The 19,693-nt window shown below is 40.2% G+C and overlaps 1 protein-coding gene across 3 annotated transcripts in view; it reads right to left on the reverse strand.

Annotated features, from left to right (window-relative positions):
* Positions 1-18,436: 18,436 nt before the first annotated feature.
* LOC131223920 (shewanella-like protein phosphatase 1) overlaps positions 18,437-19,693 on the reverse strand; it is a 90,742-nt gene continuing 89,485 nt past the window's right edge. The window contains exons 9-10 of one of the 3 annotated variants that reach the window (XM_058219500.1): positions 19,571-19,680; positions 18,437-18,753 (exon numbers count right to left, since the gene is read on the reverse strand). In XM_058219500.1, coding sequence (XP_058075483.1) covers positions 19,594-19,680 — 87 coding nt within the window. In that variant the 3' untranslated portion in view covers positions 18,437-18,753; positions 19,571-19,593. Of the gene's footprint in view, positions 18,784-19,402; positions 19,681-19,693 lie in introns of those variants that run through there. The other 2 variants (XM_058219501.1, XM_058219499.1) reach the window with 2 other exon arrangements.

The following is a 19,693-nucleotide window of genomic DNA, read 5'->3' on the forward strand; positions in this document are numbered from 1 at the left end:
ATGAAGAGGAAACTCACTGGAAGGCTCTGGTGAAATGTGCGAGCCATTGCAAGGGAGAGATCTTATGGATGTTTGGGAACTTGGACATTTCTCTGAAAAGTTCCATGGTCATTTCCGAGATTGAGGGCACTCGGCCAGGCGAAGAGATAAATGTTAATTCTTCATTGGTTGGGACAAATTCGTCATAGAATTTCCCCGTTAGTGGAAGGCCTGTAATCCGGGTGGAGATCCCAGAGTGTGATACTCATCTCTTCTGCTGGAAGGTGGAAGGAATTGGTTGTAGGGCACCAGTAATTGAGGAAGCCTTTCAAAATGGAAGTCTCTTTGTAGAAGTATTGGGAAGTGATTTCTATCGCATTGTACATGTCGAGCTTGATCAATGTCTTGGAATGCTTTGCCAAGATCACCATTGCCCAGTCTGAGTAATAAGCGCGGGAAGTTAGAAGACCTCTGGTTCTAAACTCTTCTTGACCCCAGATCGATTCGCAGTCGCTGAAGCGTTGTTGGACCGTCTCATAGAAATGAGTGGGAAATAGGGTATGGGGGTCATGAGAAGGAGCGAGGAAGATCATTGAATGGACTTCGCCAATTTGTTGCCTTGGTTTCCTTGCCAACAGAGTTCCTTCCAGAATGCGAGGCTCTTTCAATACCCAAGACTCCTTGTACATTAGTTTTTTGCCGCTCATTTGATCTGAAGGCTCACAGTTAAGAATGGATTGATGACGATGGAGGTTTAGCGGAAGGACGATCATACCTTGCCTATGAGGGTTATCAAACTTCATGATACCCTCAATAACTCGGACCATCTCCCAAGAATTTTGAAGTCTCTTCTTGTTGTGTTCTTTTACTTTCTCTTGAAACTCCTTAGCCTTATTCCGGCAAGGTTTCTTTGATCTGGATGGAGGGGGAGTTTCTTCTCTGTCAGGCGGTCTTTGGCTAATGGTTGGCAGATGGGTCATTGATTTCAACCATTCTTCCTAATCAAAATCATGGCCATGTCTGGGAGGCCGTCCAATTTCACCCATCGATACTGCACTATGAATGGGAGAGGATAATGTGGCAATCCGATCAGTGAAATCGAAAGTAGGGAGGACAAGTTCTTTGATGTATGCAGGGCGCTTGCTGGTGGTCTTCATGCATTTTCTCTACTGTTGATCTGGGGATGGAGATGGTTCAGGGGTGTGTGAAGAAGATGGGTTGGGTAAATCTTGGTGACAAGGTTGCGCAGTGGGTGATTCAACAAGGCGAAAAGTTCTCTTGGTATGAGCCATGGTAAACTAAAGAAGATAAGTATTGGACTCGAAGGATTTCTTGAAGAATGCAGTGTTTGAAAGATTCAAAGTATAGGGTTTTGAACTTAGAGATTGTTTTGAAGCAAAGGGTCCTTTACGCGAGTGCGCACAAATGGAGTTAGTTGCACAGAGTTCCGTTAAATGAATTTTTTGCGCGTAGACAGAGTGTTTATTGTGTGGGTGCACGCAAAAGAGTGCAGTTGCTCGGGGAGTCTTCAATTACGTAGAGTTTTAGCAATAAAAAGGGAAGTAAAGAATGAAAGGGATGGTTCTGGTATTTATAGAGGGAAGAGACCCAATTATGGACCCGATTGTCCTTTGGCAGGTGCGCATAAACGGCTGGAAACAAGGAAAAATGGAGGAGATCGATCCTACTTCTTTACTCCAAAAAAACAAAGAAATGATCAAGGGGGCATCTGTTGAGGCATAAAATTAAGGATCAAGAATAAATCAGAAAGAGGAGACTAGAAGAAGAAGTATGAAAAGAAAATGATGAAAATGAGAAAATTTATAGTGTTTACGTGAACCCGCGCAAACCATGTTGATTGCGCGGGATCGCGCAAAGGGTTTAAGACCCGTATCCTAGTCCGCACTGTTTTGTAGGCTTCCGCCGTCCTCCCGGTCGAATTCCGACAACCCTCGACCTGTATCCAATGTTTGCGCGCTAACCTAAGTCGAGTCCTTCATATCGAAGTCGGCTCGACCTGAAATTTGCACCTTAGTGACCGCGCCGTCGCCGCGGTTCTAACGCCGCGACTCACGCACCGAACTGATACCCAGGCTAGGAGATGTGGGTCCGCGTTCATTTCGAAGAAACGCCGTGCGTAACGAATTTTGAGAAAATCTCTACAACATGTCCCATCAATCAATTAATCAAGTCAAGTCAAGTACAAGCCATACCCCAAGTACAACAACCCATCCCTTCCCATTTCCAAAGTCAACTCTCTCTCTCTCTCTCTCCACCCATCACTTTCTTACAACCCCATCACTCCACCCATCACCCATCACACCTCATCCCATCCCTTTTTACCCATCACTTCTCTCTCTCTCTCTCATTCCCTATCTTCACTCCCAAGCAACCTAAAATTTTACACGTCCAAGCCTTTCCAAGCTCCCTTCCACAATAACAAGTGTGGCCCACTTTCCCACCTTCTCACCTCCTATCTCAACCTTCCAATCACCATCAACCTCCATCAAAGTTGAAGGCAAGGAGCATACAAGCCTAAGGGAGCAAGAAGGAGGCCAATAGGTGGGTGATTTACCGTCGATTTGTATTTGAGGGCCCACTTATAGGTGGGACCCATTATGATGTATGTGTTGTAATCTTGAGGGGCCCATAGTGGCGAGGCCCCTCCATCGCTGCCTCTCTCATCTTTCTTTCTCTCTCTCTCTCTCTCTCTCTATCTCTCTTTCCCATCTTGTGATCCATCATGATGTATGTATTTTATCTATACCGGCCACCCATGGGGCCCGCCTTACTGACTGTCATGACGGCCCACTTGGCTGTCCGTCTGGACAGGCCTGGTTGAAAGGAAAACACAAATATCAGCTTTATCCAAAGCTATGGTGGACCACACGTGTGGATCCACCAATGGTGCATGCATTTCATCCATTTGGTGGAGCCCCACCATAAGGTATATGTTTCATCCAGACCGTCCAGCTACTTGGACGTGGTCATGGACCCCCACCACGATGTGCGTGTCTCATCCGTTCATCCAGCAGCAGGGAGTGGGACCATTCCATATGTGTTGCATGTGTGGAGATGGGCCCACATAGATGCATGCATTCTATAATCCACGCCGTCATCCGTCCAAACGTCCAGAGTCTGGACGCTGGACCCCTCTCCCCTTTAAATATATATATATATAGTCTTTGGGTGGGCCGCTCATACAGGCCCCACCTTGATGTATGGGTCCAATCCACGCCGTCCATTCCATTTCCCATTTCATTTTAGGCGTTGAGTCGAAAAATGAGGCCAATCCGATAATCAAGTGGGCCATACCATAGAAAACTGTGATTTCTACCGTTCAAGGCTGCGAGGGCCCACTTTGATGATCAAAACACATCGCATATTGGACTCATTTGGTCGATCATGATCCGTACAATCCAATGGGTGGAGTGGATCCACCTGATGCGGGCCCCACCTAGGGAAAACCGCAGAAAAACACAAATTAAAAAAAAATTATATGGATGCAGCAACAGGCGCTGCTGCTGTCAGCAACATCCTGCACTACTATGCCGTGGATGAATGGCTAGGGACCGTTGGGTCCCAGCCATGGGCCCCATCATGATGTGTGTAGAGCATCCACTCTGTGCATTTGGTAGGTCCCCTTTGGGACAGTAGGTTCCCCAAAAATCAGTCGTACTCAATGCTCAGGTGGCCCACATCGCAGGGAACAGTGAGGATTGAACGTCTCCCATTGACACCCTTTTTGGGGTTGTCACAGAAGTTTTGGATCATATATGAAATTTGTTTTTTTTTCTTATCCAAGTTCGTATGACCTTATTAACAGATTGGATGGAAAATTAACATTATGGTGGGCCCCACGTGGGACCCACTGATGTATGTAGTATATCCACACCTTTCATCAATGTGGATCCCCATCATGAGGTATATGCTTTATCCATGCTGTCTATCCCTATGGGACCCACCATGATGCATGTGTTGCATCCAAGCCGTCCAACCATTTTGTAATAGTCGGGTTCTTAATGAGGAGCGACTATCCTCGGGTTTTGAGAACCAGGGTGTCACACCACATAACCTTGAACTATCCAAAATGGGATAATTTGAACGATTTCTATGCCACCAAAAACACACTATCTATGTATAGCCACATAGAAATCCTCAAATGGATAACTAATTATCTAACTCACAAGTTACAATAATAAGCTAAGCCAAAAAAGCAATGTAATACACATTAAGCTAACTATATAATACACCAAAATAAGATAAGTAAAAAAGCAATATAATACAAACATATTAAGTTGATTATCTAATGCACAATTAAGAACTAAGAAGCTAAGCAAAAAGCAATGTAAATGATAATTCCAAAAAATTAACTACTAGGATTTAAGGTTTAGGGATTAGGTTTAGGGTTTAGGGTTAGGGACTTAGGGTTAAGGGTTTAGGGTTTAGGGTTTAGGGTTAGTGTAAGGTTTAGGGTTTAGGGTTTAGTGTTAGGATTAGGGTAAAGGGTTAGGGTTAAGGGTTAAGAGTTAAGGGTTAAGGGTTAAGGTTTAGGGTTTGGGTTTGGGGTTAGGGATTTAGGGTTTAGGGTTATTGTTAGGGTTAGGGTTAAGGGTTAAGGGTTTAGGGTTTAGGGTTGGTGTTAGGGTTAGGGTTAAGAGTTTAGGGTTTAGGGTTAGTGTTAGTGTTAGGGTTAAGGGTTTAGGGTTTAGGTTTAGGGTTGGGTTTAGGGTTTGGGTTAGGTTTAGGGTTTCGTGTTAGGGTTATGGTTAGGGTTTAGGGTTTAGGGTTTAGGGTTAGGGTTAGGGTTAGGTTTGGGGTTTAGGGTTTATGGTTTGGGTTAGAGTTAGGGTTAGGGGTTTAGGGTTTAAGGTTAGGGTTAATGTTAGGGTTAGGGTTAGGTTTAGGGTTTAGGGTTTGGGTTAGGGTTTAGGGTTTAGGGTTTGGGTTTAGGGTTTAGGTTTAGGGTTAGGGTTAGCTTGGCTGGACCACTAATGAGCTTGGTCGGACCACCAGACTGGCACTACACCTAAGCCAGGGCAGAGCACCAGCGAGCTTGGCTAGACCACCAGCCTAGCGAGACGCTACACTCGAGGTCCCGAGCTAGGGCGGAGCACCATCGAGCTCAATCGAACCACCAGCTTGTCGGGACGCTGCACCCGAGGTCTCGAGCCAGGGTGGGTCACCAGTGAGCTTGGCTGCATCGCACCCGAGCCTCCTCGGACGATCCCCAGTGAGCCGGGGTGGACCATAAAAAAAATAAAGATAATAAAATTAAAAATTAAAACTACCTGGAGCTGCCGGATGGGTGAAGGGGTTTCAATCTGGTGTTGGGTTGCTAGCTGGCCTGGGTTAGGGTTTCATTCAGGTTCCGATTAGGTTCGGGGCGGCGCGGGTAGTGTTAGGGTAGAGGAGTGAAAATGAAAGTAAAAAAATGATATTTATAATTCCCGATTCCGGATTGAGTCGGGTTTCAGATCGATTCTGGTCTGACGGAATCGATTCTGGTCCGACCAGATTGAGTTTCAGTTCAAGTCAGGTCGGGTTACTATGTAACTCGAACTCGACTCAGTTGGGATTCGGATCAGCTGGGTCTACTCGATCTGAACTCGATTCTGGCATTCGGTTTGGGTCGAGTTGGATCTGGATCAAGTCGGGTCTTACCTAGCTTTAAATGTCATTGACCTAGCTTCTGAAAGAAGTTTTTCCATGACCCTAAATCTAGTGTTGGTAATCCATGATTACTATACACCAAATTTTGGTTGACAGCCTCCGTAGAACTCCGATTTTGGGACTTCTAATTATCACATACTAAGTCCCATAAGCGAGGCTCCAGAAGGAGGATTTCTGAAAGTAAAGACGAAAAACATGTATCATTTCTCAAAATTTCATCATATTCAACATATATTACTGTGTACAACTGAGCACATCAAGGCAAAACCAAAATATAAATCATGTCATATTTACTATACCTGATGTACATATTCAGGGTATTACAAAAAAATATATACACTGATATGTACAAAACAAAAAGGACAACTGGAGTCTATAGGCTCTACTCATGCAGCTCCCTACTCTCACTTGAAAAAAAAAATAGAAAGGAAAGCTTGAGCTATTAAGCCCAGTGAGTGCGTGTGTGCAGTGAAAATGCATGTTTCATGTTATGCTCATATAATGCACAGGAAAGATACAATGCATTATGCCACTTTTTATGTTCCAAATCATTTTTATATATAGAGGTGGGACTTCTACCCACTTGTAACATACATACACTTTCAACGTTTCCACAACTTTCCACATTTCCTAATTGGATCACCAAAGTCTGAAACAGAGGTGGGACTCGCATATGATTGCTACCCACTTGTATAGACTTTTCCACCGTGGTCAACTACAGAGGTGGGACTACGTAGTTTACGGGTCGAACTAGTCTAACCCACTTGTGTTGAACCTCACTATCTGCCTAACAACGAGAAGTCATAAGTCGCCTAGCAAAACGATAGCAGATAATTTACGAGTTCGTCACACACAACCTATTTTTGCTTACCCATAAGCAGGTCAGGTCAAACCTCTCAACCAATCGACACGCGTCGGTGGGAGTCGCTGCCTACTTTGGTATTTCGGCATTCTAGCGCTCCGTTCTTCCACCCGATTTAGGCATTAGTTGCTCCCAATGGTACCAATTGGGGTTTAGGGATTTTCACCCACGGACCCTCTAATTATGTCCTATTGAATTTCATATTTTTGGTGTGATGTCCAACTCAAGTCATAACAAAGTATGTTTCATCGCATTTAAAATCACCGTATGCATGTATGCATGAGTCCACACACGAGAATCATGTTTTTTAAGACAAGCAAAGGATGACCTTACTCATGTGGTCTCCTCATGAATTTTAAGTTTCTCATAGGGGTCTCGTGTAATGCATCCTGTATCTAGACGGTTCACATACTAATCATAGACACATCGTCTGTCGCAACACAACTCACTATAATCACCATACCATGATATGAACCATTCACTCTCAATCATACAATGATACAACAACTATGAACAATGCATATGATATGCACACGACTTGGTCAATCTAAATCCAATCCGGAATTCATTTCGCTATAATACTTCATGCCACAAGCATGCTTCTTTTTTTTTTTATATATCAAGAATTAACTACATTAAAAGGAGGAAAGATAATTCTTTTAAATGTTTTGTCAAGCAGGTAATGGGCGGACTTTGTAAGGGATAGCGAGAAACTGATGACAATACGTATGAATTTAAACAAAACTAACTCATCTCTATCATCCAACCTTCCATTAATAATCTCACTAACTAAATCAGAAAAATCCAGCAATAACCTTTAGAAAATTCAGCAATAACCTAACCCTAAATGAAAATCCAGCAATCACCTAACCCTAAATCAGAAAATCCAGCAATAACCTAACCCTAAAGCAAAAAATTCAGCAATCACCTAACCTTAAAGTAGAAAATTCAGCAATCACCTAACCTTAAATGAAAATCCAGCAATCACTTAACCCTAAATCAGAAAATCTATTAATAATCTAACCCTAAGGCAGAAAATTCAGCAATCGCCTAACGCTAAATGAAAATCCAACAATAAGGTTTTCAAGGAAAACCAATGCACATATATACGTGCTCCTAATCGATGCACTCACCTGTAACTATCAGAGGATTGACTCTCAACCTTAGCTTCTATTTTCTCTTCTTCTTCTTCTTCTTCTCAACTTCACACTCAACAAGAAAGAGAGTACTGGAAATGAGATGTTGCAAGAGGGTTTTCATATTTATGGACTTGAAAATGGGTTTAAATTGGCTTTTGTCTAAAAAGGAGGGTTATGGGATGTTTTGTGATCATTTTGAGAAGTTTAAGCTTGTGGTAGTAATATAACAATGTTATTTAAGTAAGTTGAACTAAAGTATTTCAAGGATTTTAAAAACATCAAGGTCATTTGAGGTATTTTATCAAAATATACATGTGCATATCTATTCATAACTTACAATCTGGGTGTCATATTGACATGCCTTTTTCGCCAGTAACTCCATAACTTGATTACGGTCACAATGGTTAGGCTCTCGGACCTAACGGATTTTGAAAACTTGATGGTGGGGCTCTGCCAGATAAAATAAGGACATAAGTGTCATTTCTCAGATTGTTTAATTTTAAATCCGTATCTTAAAATTTGGACATCGAGTTGAAATACAGCTTGCGACTCGATAATAGAACAACATTATGATCAAGTCAAAACATTCTCGGGGCCAATGGACCTACAGCCAATGGCTATCCAATGTACGAACCAGATTTCGGAGCCTCGGGTCTTACAACTCTCCCCTTCTAAAAAAATTTCATCCTCGAAATTTCAAAACATATTCAGTTAAAACAACAATAACCATATCATACTTATACGTACCTAGGAATCAAATAGATGAGGGTAACGATTGCGTATATCTACTTCCCGTTCCCAAGTTGCTTCTTCTACAGAATGATAACCCCATTGGACTTTAACTAAGGGAATGACTTTAGTACGAAGAACTTGTTCCTTTCTATCCACGATACAAATTGGCTGCTCGATGTAGGATGCATTTTCCCGAATTGCTAAGGATTGTCAATCAATAACAGGTGTTATTATCTTCGGATCACATTTATGGAGCATCGAAACGTGAAAAACGTTATGAACTCCAGATAATTGGGGTGGCAAAGCGAGACGATAAGCTATAGTGCCAACTCCTTCAACAATATCAAAGGGTCGTATAAACCTTGGGGCTAACTTTCCTTTAACACCAAATCGTACTACACCTTTCACAGGTGAAACTCGGAGATATACACGGTCTCTCTCGATAAACTCTAAGGGTCTACGCCGGCGATCTGCAAAACTCTTCTGCCGACTTTGAGCTGTAAGCATACGTTGTCGAATAAGATCAATCTTTTCAGACGTTTTCCGGACAACATCAGGACCTAAAAGACATCGCTCACCAATCTCAGTCCAACAACTTATTGACCTACAAGGTCTACCATATAACGCCTCATAGGATGTCATGCCAATAGTAGCCTAAAAACTATTATTATACGCAAATTCTACTAACGGCAAGTGATTGTCCCAACTACCAGAGAAATCCAAGGCACATGATCTGAGCATGTTCTCGAGAATTTGGTTAACTCTTTCGGACTGCCCATCTGTTTGTGGATGATATGTTGTGCTAAATCTTAAAGTCGTCCCCATTGCTTTTTGAAAACTCTTCCAAAACTTTGATGTAAACCTCGGATCTGGGTCAGATACAATCGAAATAGGTATACCATGTAATCTAACAATTTCGTTTATAAACAAAGTTGTGAGCCAATCTTTAGACCAAGAAATACAAATAGGAAGAAAGTGGGATGTCTTTGTCAAACGGTCTATAATAACCCATATAACATCATGTCGACGTAAGGTTCTTGGTAAACCCACAATGAAATCCATAGTTACATGTTCCCACTTCCATACTTGTATGTCCAAAGGTTGCAATTTCCCTGCAGGCTTTTGGTGCTCTGCCTTTACTCATTTGCAAACATCACACTCTGACACATGCCTAGCAACTTCACGTTTCATTCCAGTCCACCAAAATTGCCTTTTCATGTCCTTATTCATCTTCGTAGATCATGGGTGGATAGTAAACTGAGTGCGATGTGCCTCATCCTAAGGGCCTTCTTCAATTCTGAGATATCTGGAACATATAATCTGCCCTGAAACTAAAGTCCACCATCCAAACCTATCTGCCACTCCGGTTGACTTTTTCCTATTATCACATCTTTACAAAACAACGCCCATTGATCAAACTATTGGGCTTCTATTACTTGGGATATTAAAGAGGGCTGAATCGTCAAGTTTGCTAATTGTACAACTGAGGACTGTAGAGTCATCTCAAAATCAAATTCAGCTATATCTTCTACCATTTTCCACTCTCGCATCATCAATTGTGCCACTTGGGCCTGTGGCTGACGACTTAAAGCATCCGCCACCACATTAGCTTTTCCTGGGTGGTACTGAAGATCAAAATCATAGTCTTTCATCAATTCCATCCAACGTCTTTGCCTCATATTCAACTCGGCTTGAGAAAAGAGGTATTTCAGGCTCTTATGATCCGAAAAGAGTTCGAATCTAACCCCATACAAGTAATGCCTCTATACTTTGAGGGCAAAAACTACCGCTGCTAACTCTAGGTCATGTGCGGGATAATTTTGCTCATGAGGCCTAACTTGATGAGATGCATATGCTACTACCTTGACCTGTTGCATTAGGACACACCCCAAACCTATAAGCAAGACATCTGTATAAACAATGAATCTCTCACTGCTAGATGGAAGAGTGAGAATCGGTGCCGTCGTAAGACGAGTTTTTAGTTCCGTGAATGCCCGCTCACAGGCTCCACTCCAAACAAACATTGCATCCTTTTGAGTTAATCAAGTCAGTGGGGAAGCTATACAAGAAAATCCTTTAACAAAATGTTTGTAATACCCTACTAGACCTAAGAAACTCCGAATCTCATATGCATTCTTCGGATGTTTCCATTGTAAAACTACTTCAACCTTAGCTGGATCAACTGAAACTCCATTCTTCGAAACTGTGTGCCCCAAAAATTTCACTTCTTCCTGCCAAAACTCACATTTTTTCAGTTTAGCATATAGCTGGGGCACGAAGGGTTTGCAACGTCATCTCTAAGTGACATTCATGATCTTCCTTTATCTTTGAATATATTAAAATATCATCAATAAAAACAACAATAAACTAGTCCAAATAAGGACGGAATACCTCATTCATCAATTGCATAAATACTGCAGGTGCATTAGTCAGACCAAATGACATGACCTGAAATTCAATCCATAACGAATCACAAAAGCTGTCTTCGGGATATCCTCCTCCCGAACCCTAATCTGATGATACCCAGACCGTAAATCTATCTTCGAGAAATACTGCGCACCGCTCAACTGATCGAATAAATAATCTATTCTTGTGAGCGGATACTTGTTTCTAATCGTAACCTTATTAAGTCTTTTATAATCGACACACAACCGTAAAGAACCATCCTTTTTCTTTACAAAAAGCACAGGCGCTCCCCAAGGTGAAGTGCTCGGGCGAATAAACTCCAAATGACGTAATTCATCTATCTGTATTTGCAACTCATGTAACTCTAACGATGCCATACGATAAAGGGCTCTGGATATAAGGGCAGTGCCAAGGATAAGATCTATTCGAAACTCTGTACGTCTAACGGGTGGCAAACTTGGAATTTTTTGAAAAATATCTGAAAAATCACATACTACCAGCAACTGTTTAATACATACACCTTTGGACTCTTTATGAATACGGGACATCAAAGTCTTTATAAACTTATCTTTAGGATCAGCCACAAATTAAAATCGAGGTTGGTCAGGTATAGAAAAGGTGACTGTCTTAGTTGTACAGTCCAACACTGCATGGTACTTAGATAACCAGTCCATTCCCAAAATCACACCATACTCTAACAACTCCAAAACATAACAATCGATTGGAAGTGCATACTCTACTATGTAAACATGACAGTCCTGGCATATAGAACTCAACACCATTCTTTTCCCTAAAGGAGTCAAGAGCTCTAATCCCTTGGTCATCGATGTTCTCGGCAATTCCAACGACTGACAAAAACTATCTGCTATAAATGAATATGATGTGCCAGAATAAAAAAGAACACGTGAAAAAAGGGATGATACTACAAGTATACCTTCTATGACTCCTCCCTTAGTTTGAGAATCTCTCTTCTGGATTGTATAAACACGAGATTGTGTCTGAAGGGGTAAGGGTTGTCTACCTTGCTGCTGTTGTGACTGCTGTTGAGACTGTTGTTGTTGGGGCCTATACTGTGTCTTATATGATGGCCTTTACTGCTAGGGTTGTTGATGTTTAGGTGGTTGATATGGCTGCTGTTTTTGCGGATTGGGGCAATCCTTTTTACGGTGCCCTACACCACCACAATTATAACAGGCTTCGAAAAACTGTCGCTGAGGAACAGACGGTGATACTAGGGATCTGACATCAGGTTTGGCTAAAAACTGTCGTTGAGGAACAGATGGTGATACTGGGGGTCTTACATCAGGTCTGGTAGCATTATCATATCTAACTGTAAGCCTCTTTAGGGATGAAAAGGGATGAAAACTACTACCACTCTCTGAAATAAATCTCATCTTCCTTTGTTGATTAGAAGTAGATGGATGCGTACTTTGTTGTTGGTTCTAATCAGACTCAAAAATTTGTGCCTTCGCTACTACTCCCTCAAGAGTCGACAACTCAAACCCTCCAACGCGAGATCGCTAACTAGGACGCAAACCATCCTCAAATTTCCTTTGCTTTCAAATCATCATTGACTACTAAATGTGGAGTAAAACGAGATAATTCAATAAAACGAGCCTTATAGTTAGCAACAGACATCTCACCCTGAACCAAAGAATCAAATTCATGTCCTTTCTGACGATGAACAACTACGGGGAAAAACTTATGATCGACTGGTCTTTAAATGCTTCCCATGTCCACACAAATTTTGGATCTACTGAATGAACAACTGACTTCCACCATTATTCTGCCTCTCCTTGCAATTGATAAGTTGCTAAGGTAATACATTGCTTGGAAGTACAACCCATAACTTGAAAAAGTTTCTCTATTTCTGACTTCTATAACTCGGCTGCCATAGGATTTGGCTTACCAAAAAAATAAGGTGGATCTAGATGTCTAAACTCCATGAAAAAAAGAGCATTGGCCCGCTTCTGCGTTGATGTCTCTGGAGTATAACTAGATCGCTGTTTTTGATTAGCCGTTATAGTTGACATAGTCTGCAACAGTTGTTGAAGTTGTGTTGCAGGAACATGTATAACTGGATCTGGAATAGATTTTGATGTAGATTTTAACTTAGACTTGGGTTGCACTGGAGGAGTATGAACAAACTTTGATGTAGATTTTGACTTAGACTTGGGTTGCACTGGAGGAGTCTGAACAGGATTCTTTCTAGGTGGCATCCTATAGATAAAACACTGAATTAGCCTAAAAAGAACAAGTAAACCTATACAATATACACAATAGTAAATAACTATATAACTCCTCTACTTCGCAAAGCATGAACCTAACAACTTTAACACAACAACATATAGTAAATGCATTATATGATTTATGTAGATATTTTCCAGATCATGCTCAGATATCATTTTCTGTCATGACCCTAAATCTAGTGTTGGTAATCCATGATTACTATACACCAAATTTTAGTTGACAACCTCCGTTGAACTCCGATTTTAGGACTTCCAACTATCACATACTAAGTCCCATAAGCGGGGCTCCACAAGAAGGATTTCTGAAAGTAAAGACAACAAACACGTATCATTTCTCAAAATTTCATCATATTCAACATATATTACTGTGTACAACTGAGCACATTAAGGCAAAACCAAAACATAAACCATGTCATATTTACTATACCTGATGTACATATTCAGGATATTACAAAAAAAATATATACACTGATATGTACAAAATAAAAAGGACAATTGGAGTCTGTAGCCTCTACTCCTGCAGCTCCCAACTCTCACCTGTAAAAAAAAAATAGAAAGGAAAGCTTGAGCTACTAAGCCCAGTGAGTGCGTGTGTGCAGTGAAAATGCATGTTTCATGTCATGCTCATATAATGCACAGGAATGCACAGGCTTTCTGGATCAATAACAATAAAATAAAGATACAATGCATTATGCCACTTTTTATGTTCCAAATCATTTTTATATACAGAGGCGGGACTTCTACCCATTTGTAACATACATACTCTTTCAACGTTTCCACAATTTTTCACATTTCCCAATTGGATCACCAAAGTCTGAAACAGAGGTGAGACTCGCATATGATTGCTACCCACTTGTATAGACTTTTCCACCGTGGTCAACTACAGAGGTGGGACTACGTAGTTTACGGGCCGAACTAGTCTAACCCACTTGTGTTGAACCTCACTATCTGCTTAACAGTGAGAAATCATAAGTCGCCTGACAAAACAATAGCGGATAATTTATGAGCTCGTCACACACAACCTATCTTTGCTTGCCCATAAGCAGGTCAGGTCAAACCTCTCAACCAATCGACATGCGTTGGTGGGAGTCGCTGCCTACTTTGGTATTTCGGCATTCCAACGCTTTGTTCTTTCACCTGGTGTAAGCATTGGTTGCTCCCAATGGTACCAATCAGGGTTTAGGGACTTTCACCCACGGACCCTCTAATCATGTCCTGTTGAATTTCATATTTTCGGTGTGGTGTCTAACTCAAGTCATAACAAAGTATGTTTCATCGCATTTACAATCACCGTATGCATATATGCATGAGTTCACACACAAGCACAATAGATCATATTTTTCAAGACAAGCAAAGGATGACCTTTCTCATGTGGTCTCCTCATGAATTTTAAGTTTCTCATAGGGGTCTCATGTAATGCATCCTGTATCTAAACGGCTCACATACTAATCATAGACACATCGTCTGTCGCAACACAACTCACTATGATCACCATATCATGATATGAATTATTCACTCTCAATCATACAAGGATACAACAACGATGAACCATGCATATGATATGTACATGACTTAGCTAATCTAAATCCAATCCGGGATTCATTCCGCTATAAGACTTCATGCCACAAGCATGCTTTTTTCTCAAGAATTAACTACATTAAAAGGAGGAAAGATACTTTTAAACATTTTGTCAAACAGGTAATGGGCGGATTTTGTAAGGGACAGCTAGAAACTGATGGCAATACGTATGAATTTAAACAAAACTAACTCATCTCTATCATCCAACCTTCCATTAATAATCTCACTAAATCAGAAAAATCCAGCAATAACCTTTAGAAAATCCAGCAATCACCTAATCCTAAATTAGAAAATCCAGTAATAACCTAACCCTAAATTAGAAAATTCAGAAATTACCTAATCCTAAAGCAGAAAATTAAGTAATCACCTAACCCTAAAGCAGAAAATTCAGCAATCACCTAACCCTAAAGTAGAAAATTCAGCAATCACCTAACCCTAAATAAAAATTCAACAATCACCTAACCCTAAATTAGAAAATCTAGTAATAACCTAACCCTAAAGCAGAAAATTCAGCAATCGCCTAACCCTAAATGAAAATCCAGTATTAGGGTTTTCAAGGAAACCCAACGCACATATATGCGTGCTCCTAATCAATGCACTCACTTGTAACTATCAAAGTATTGACTCTCAACCTCAGCTTCTATTTCCTCCTCCTCTTCTTCTTCTTCTCAACTTCACACTCAACAAGAAAGAGAGTGCTGGAAATGGGATGTTGCAAGAGGGTTTTCATATTTATGGACTTGAAAATGGGTTTAAATTGGCTTTTGTCTAAAAAGGAGGGTTATGGGATGTTTTGTGATGATTTTGAGAAGTTTAAGCTTATGGTAGCAATATAACAATGTTATTTAAGTAAGTTGAACTAAAGTATTTTAAAGATTTTAAAAACATCAAGGTCATTTGTGGTATTTTATCAAAATATACATGTGCATATCTATTCATAACTTACAATGCGGGTGTCCTATTAACATGTTGTTTTTGCCAGTAACTCTGTAACTTGACTATGGTCACAACGGTTAGACTCTCGGACCTAACGGATTTTGAAAACTCGATGGTGGGGCTCCACAAAATAAAATAAGGATATAGGTGTCATTTCTCAGATTGTTTAATTTTAAGTCCGTATCTTAAAATTCGGACATCGGGTTGAAATATAGCTTGCGGGTCAATAATAGAACAATATTATGATCAAGTCAAAACATTCTCGGGGCTAATGGACCTATAGCCAATGGCTATCCAGTGTACGAACCAGATTTCGATGCCTCGGGTCTTACAAGTTTCTTTTTAATTTTTATTTTTTTTTAGATGGTTTTCATTTAAACTCGGCAGTTAACCATTCATGTGATGAAATGGTTGATTTTGGATTATTGGTTTATTAATCCTTCATTCTCTTCTAGTCTTCCATGGATCTTTACAACAAGTGCTTGGTTTGCTCAATTGCGTGTTTAAGTTATTCATTTAGTGAGATTGAGAGTGGTGATTGAATCCTTCCCTATCGACCTTATGGGCTGGTATCCCAACATAGGATTGTATTGTTAATCAGCTTGGTAATGTGTCAATAAAAACTATGAATCTTCTAATCATGATTTCTTTCATAGATACCTTTGTAAAAACCTCAAGGTTTCTCAAAGACTCTGCTGTCTTATGACATGTGCAAAATGAAAGGTATCAATGATTGATGAAAATAATGATTTTAAGGATCATGTTTAGGGAGGATTTCATTTACTACCAATCTTTATAGACAGGTATCCCTGGATCATTACGATTTGTAGTCCTGGATGTCTTTTTGTTGTTTGGAGTTGTTAAATGAAATAATGATGCTTTGTCTTAGACAGAGCTCTTTTCTAGAATTTGAGAATCTTTTGTGCAATACGAGAGGGTGTTAATTAGTGTGCATGGCATCTTAGATGATTTAAAAGAAAAAAAAAAAAAAAACTTCAACATCCCATCATTCTTTCATGACACACTCTGATGGATCACTGGATGGCATTGCTTTGCTTAATATCTTTGTGCTTCTTTTACATGCTTATAAAATGAAACTTTGCGTACGCCATCATGACTCCTTTTGGATATGTACTACATAATTAGTCTATATGTTGTATTTGCCTCGTATCTTCAGGAGAGCATGGATATGTTTCACTCTGTGTGATGGAGGCAGTTGCAATCGCATAGCTATTTACCTCCTTGAAAATTGATGGTTTTGAGACCTCTCAAATGATACCATCATATGGTCTCATCTACACAAAAAGAGATGGTTGCCTTTGTGGCATGATCCAATAATCATAATTGGTAATATATTCTATGTTGTAAATGATAATTAAAGGTTCCTTGTAACCATTTTGGAAGGAAGATTATAGAGATGTGTATTCTATTATGGATGAGACCTAGCATGCTCTATGCAGTGGGAGAAAGAAAGTCATTCCATAACAAGTATGTTTTTGGATCACTGGCATGAGAAAGGTCGTGTTAGACAAGCTTCTTGGTTCTTTTGCTTCATGGATGACATTGTGCGTATGTGGATGATGTATGTTGTCATTTGATGTTTGGATAACGGATTAACTTTCTCCTTAGTGACATTGTTATGTAGCAGCATGTTTTGTGCTTTACATACCTATGGTGATATGGATGCATGGTTTTTTGCATTGTTTTGATCAAGAGGTTCATTGATGAATTTTGGTTTGCCTATTGATTGGTTTTATCACCTTTACACTTTGTAACAGCAATAGTGCGATTGCATGGATGTGAAAATTCAGTAACAGTGTTACAACTTTTCACATAGACTGTTTATCAGCATGGGAGAATGATGCAGACTTCCATAGGAGAGAATTGGTGTGATCTCAGTTATCTTGCTGTTGGATGGAGTCTAGATAACGTGTGTTTGCTTGAGTGAGCATCTTAAGCATGATTGGCTTTAGGGAAAGTGGGAGGTTGTTGGTATTGTATGCCTTGTTGACAAATTTTGAAAGACACTGAAAAGTTTTCTAAACTCCAGATTTTAGAATTAAGTATCCTAATGCCATCTATCTAAATGATAATTTCAGCAGGTTACAATATGCTCGAATCCATGTCAAAGTTTAAGCAATGGGAACCTTCCATTAAGATACAAACACAACCCCACAAAATGATATTTTCACCCCTCGCAGACAGTCCTTATAAAACTCACGCATGCTAACTTGTATTAGAACTAAACCTCTAGGCTTGACATTGGCAGTTCATTTACCCCAACTATCCATGGCCACCCATCACCAACCTAGATCCCTATCAGTTCGTGGTAAATATGCCCACAAGACTCTTTTAGGATCCTTTGGGAAAAATCTTCTCAATCTTCCCCCCTGGAAGGTCTCCCATCCCCAAAGAAACCACAAAGCCACAGATCAAGGGACACTATCCAATTCACATCCCCAACAATAGAATTACACCTATGAACCTCAGATACCTTCTTACATCCATCGTTGTCCATCAGAAGATGAGAACAAGGATCATTACTGCGGGGATCACCACATGCAATGCTCCTTTTGCAGAGTTTGTATTTACAATGAATCTACCCTTTCTCTTACTTCAATTCTCTGTTTTACTTATTCATTTCTAACCTATACTTTTTTATATATAATAGTCTTTTACTTCATCTGGGTAAGTTGCAGGCATGGCCCCAAGAGTAAATCCCAATAATAAATAAAACTGAGTTATAACCCTGATATATCATTTCTAAGGACTGGACTGGTTTCTTAACAAACTAGGTTGATCTCTCTCTCTCTCTCTCTCTCTCTCTCTCTCTCTCTCTCTCTCTCTCTCTCTCTCTCCAGTCACAAGTAGCAAGCTAGATATTGGAGGAGTTTTCAAGTAGCCCACACTGAATTTCTAACTCACATTCACTGTGTACAATATGTCAGGTTCTTTGGAAGTACAGAAGTATAAAACGGGTAATTCAACACAGCCAAACTCAGTCTCTTGATTCAATCAGAAAACAACATAACAGAAAATTCAAAAATACAGAGGTTTGATAATGCCATGTGCATATTCCAACCCTTGTACATGCACCCACATGTCTCAACGTGACAAACATTTGCAAAATCCACGCCATCCATTAGGAGGCCTCCAATGTATAGATGCTCTAGCCCAACAATCACACCCTTCAGCTCATCTAGTGGACCACAATATATGGAAACAGGGGCTGCTTAAAATTGAGCCATGAATTTATTAGAGAGGAATCTTAGTTGCACACAAGTTTCCATGGGTGTATGTGGCAGATGTGTACGAGATCCAGACCACTGATCTAGTTGGCCACACCATTTATTGACCAATCAGGCCTTTCAGACAATCCTAATGGCTCAATCAGACATGAACCAAAATAAGTGATGGTCTTTATACTCGAATTGAGCCATTAGAATTTTCCAATGGACGTCCATGATCAACATATGACACAAACTTGGTTAAATGATCCATATCATCTAGACATCTGTCATGCGTCACGATGGAAACTCGTATGCAAAAACATGTGGAATTATCATTCCTCAATCTATTAACATCATCAACAATAAGGGCAGATGTGTATGAGATCCAGACCACTGATCTGGTAGGCCACACCATTTATTGACCAATCAGGCCTATAGACAATCCTAATGGCTCCATCAGACACGAACCAAAATAAGTGATGGTCTTTATACTTGAATTTAGCCATTAGAATTTTCCAATGGACCAGGTTTTTGGTCCATGATCAACATATGACACAAACTTGGTTAAATGATCCATATCATCTATACATCTTTCATGCGTCACGATGGAAACTCGTATGCAAAAACATGTGCAATGATCATTTCTCAGTCTATTAACATCATCAACAATAAGCATGTTCACACAAGAGTTCTCGGTGTCTTCTGTAATTCCTCACAGATACTTTTGATAGAGAAATTCAATCAATAGAAAACATGTAAATAACCAATGAGAGAACATCTACATACCTTATATCAGTTGTATACTTGTTTCATATGCAGTCCAAAACATCCACCCCACCAAGGGCATCTCTTTTGTTCTTTATGACTCTGACTTCATTGTCTACAATTTCAAGAACCTAGCCATTCAAG

Source organism: Magnolia sinica, chromosome 13 (assembly GCF_029962835.1).
Source record: "Magnolia sinica isolate HGM2019 chromosome 13, MsV1, whole genome shotgun sequence".
Lineage (NCBI taxonomy): Eukaryota > Viridiplantae > Streptophyta > Magnoliopsida > Magnoliales > Magnoliaceae > Magnolia > Magnolia sinica.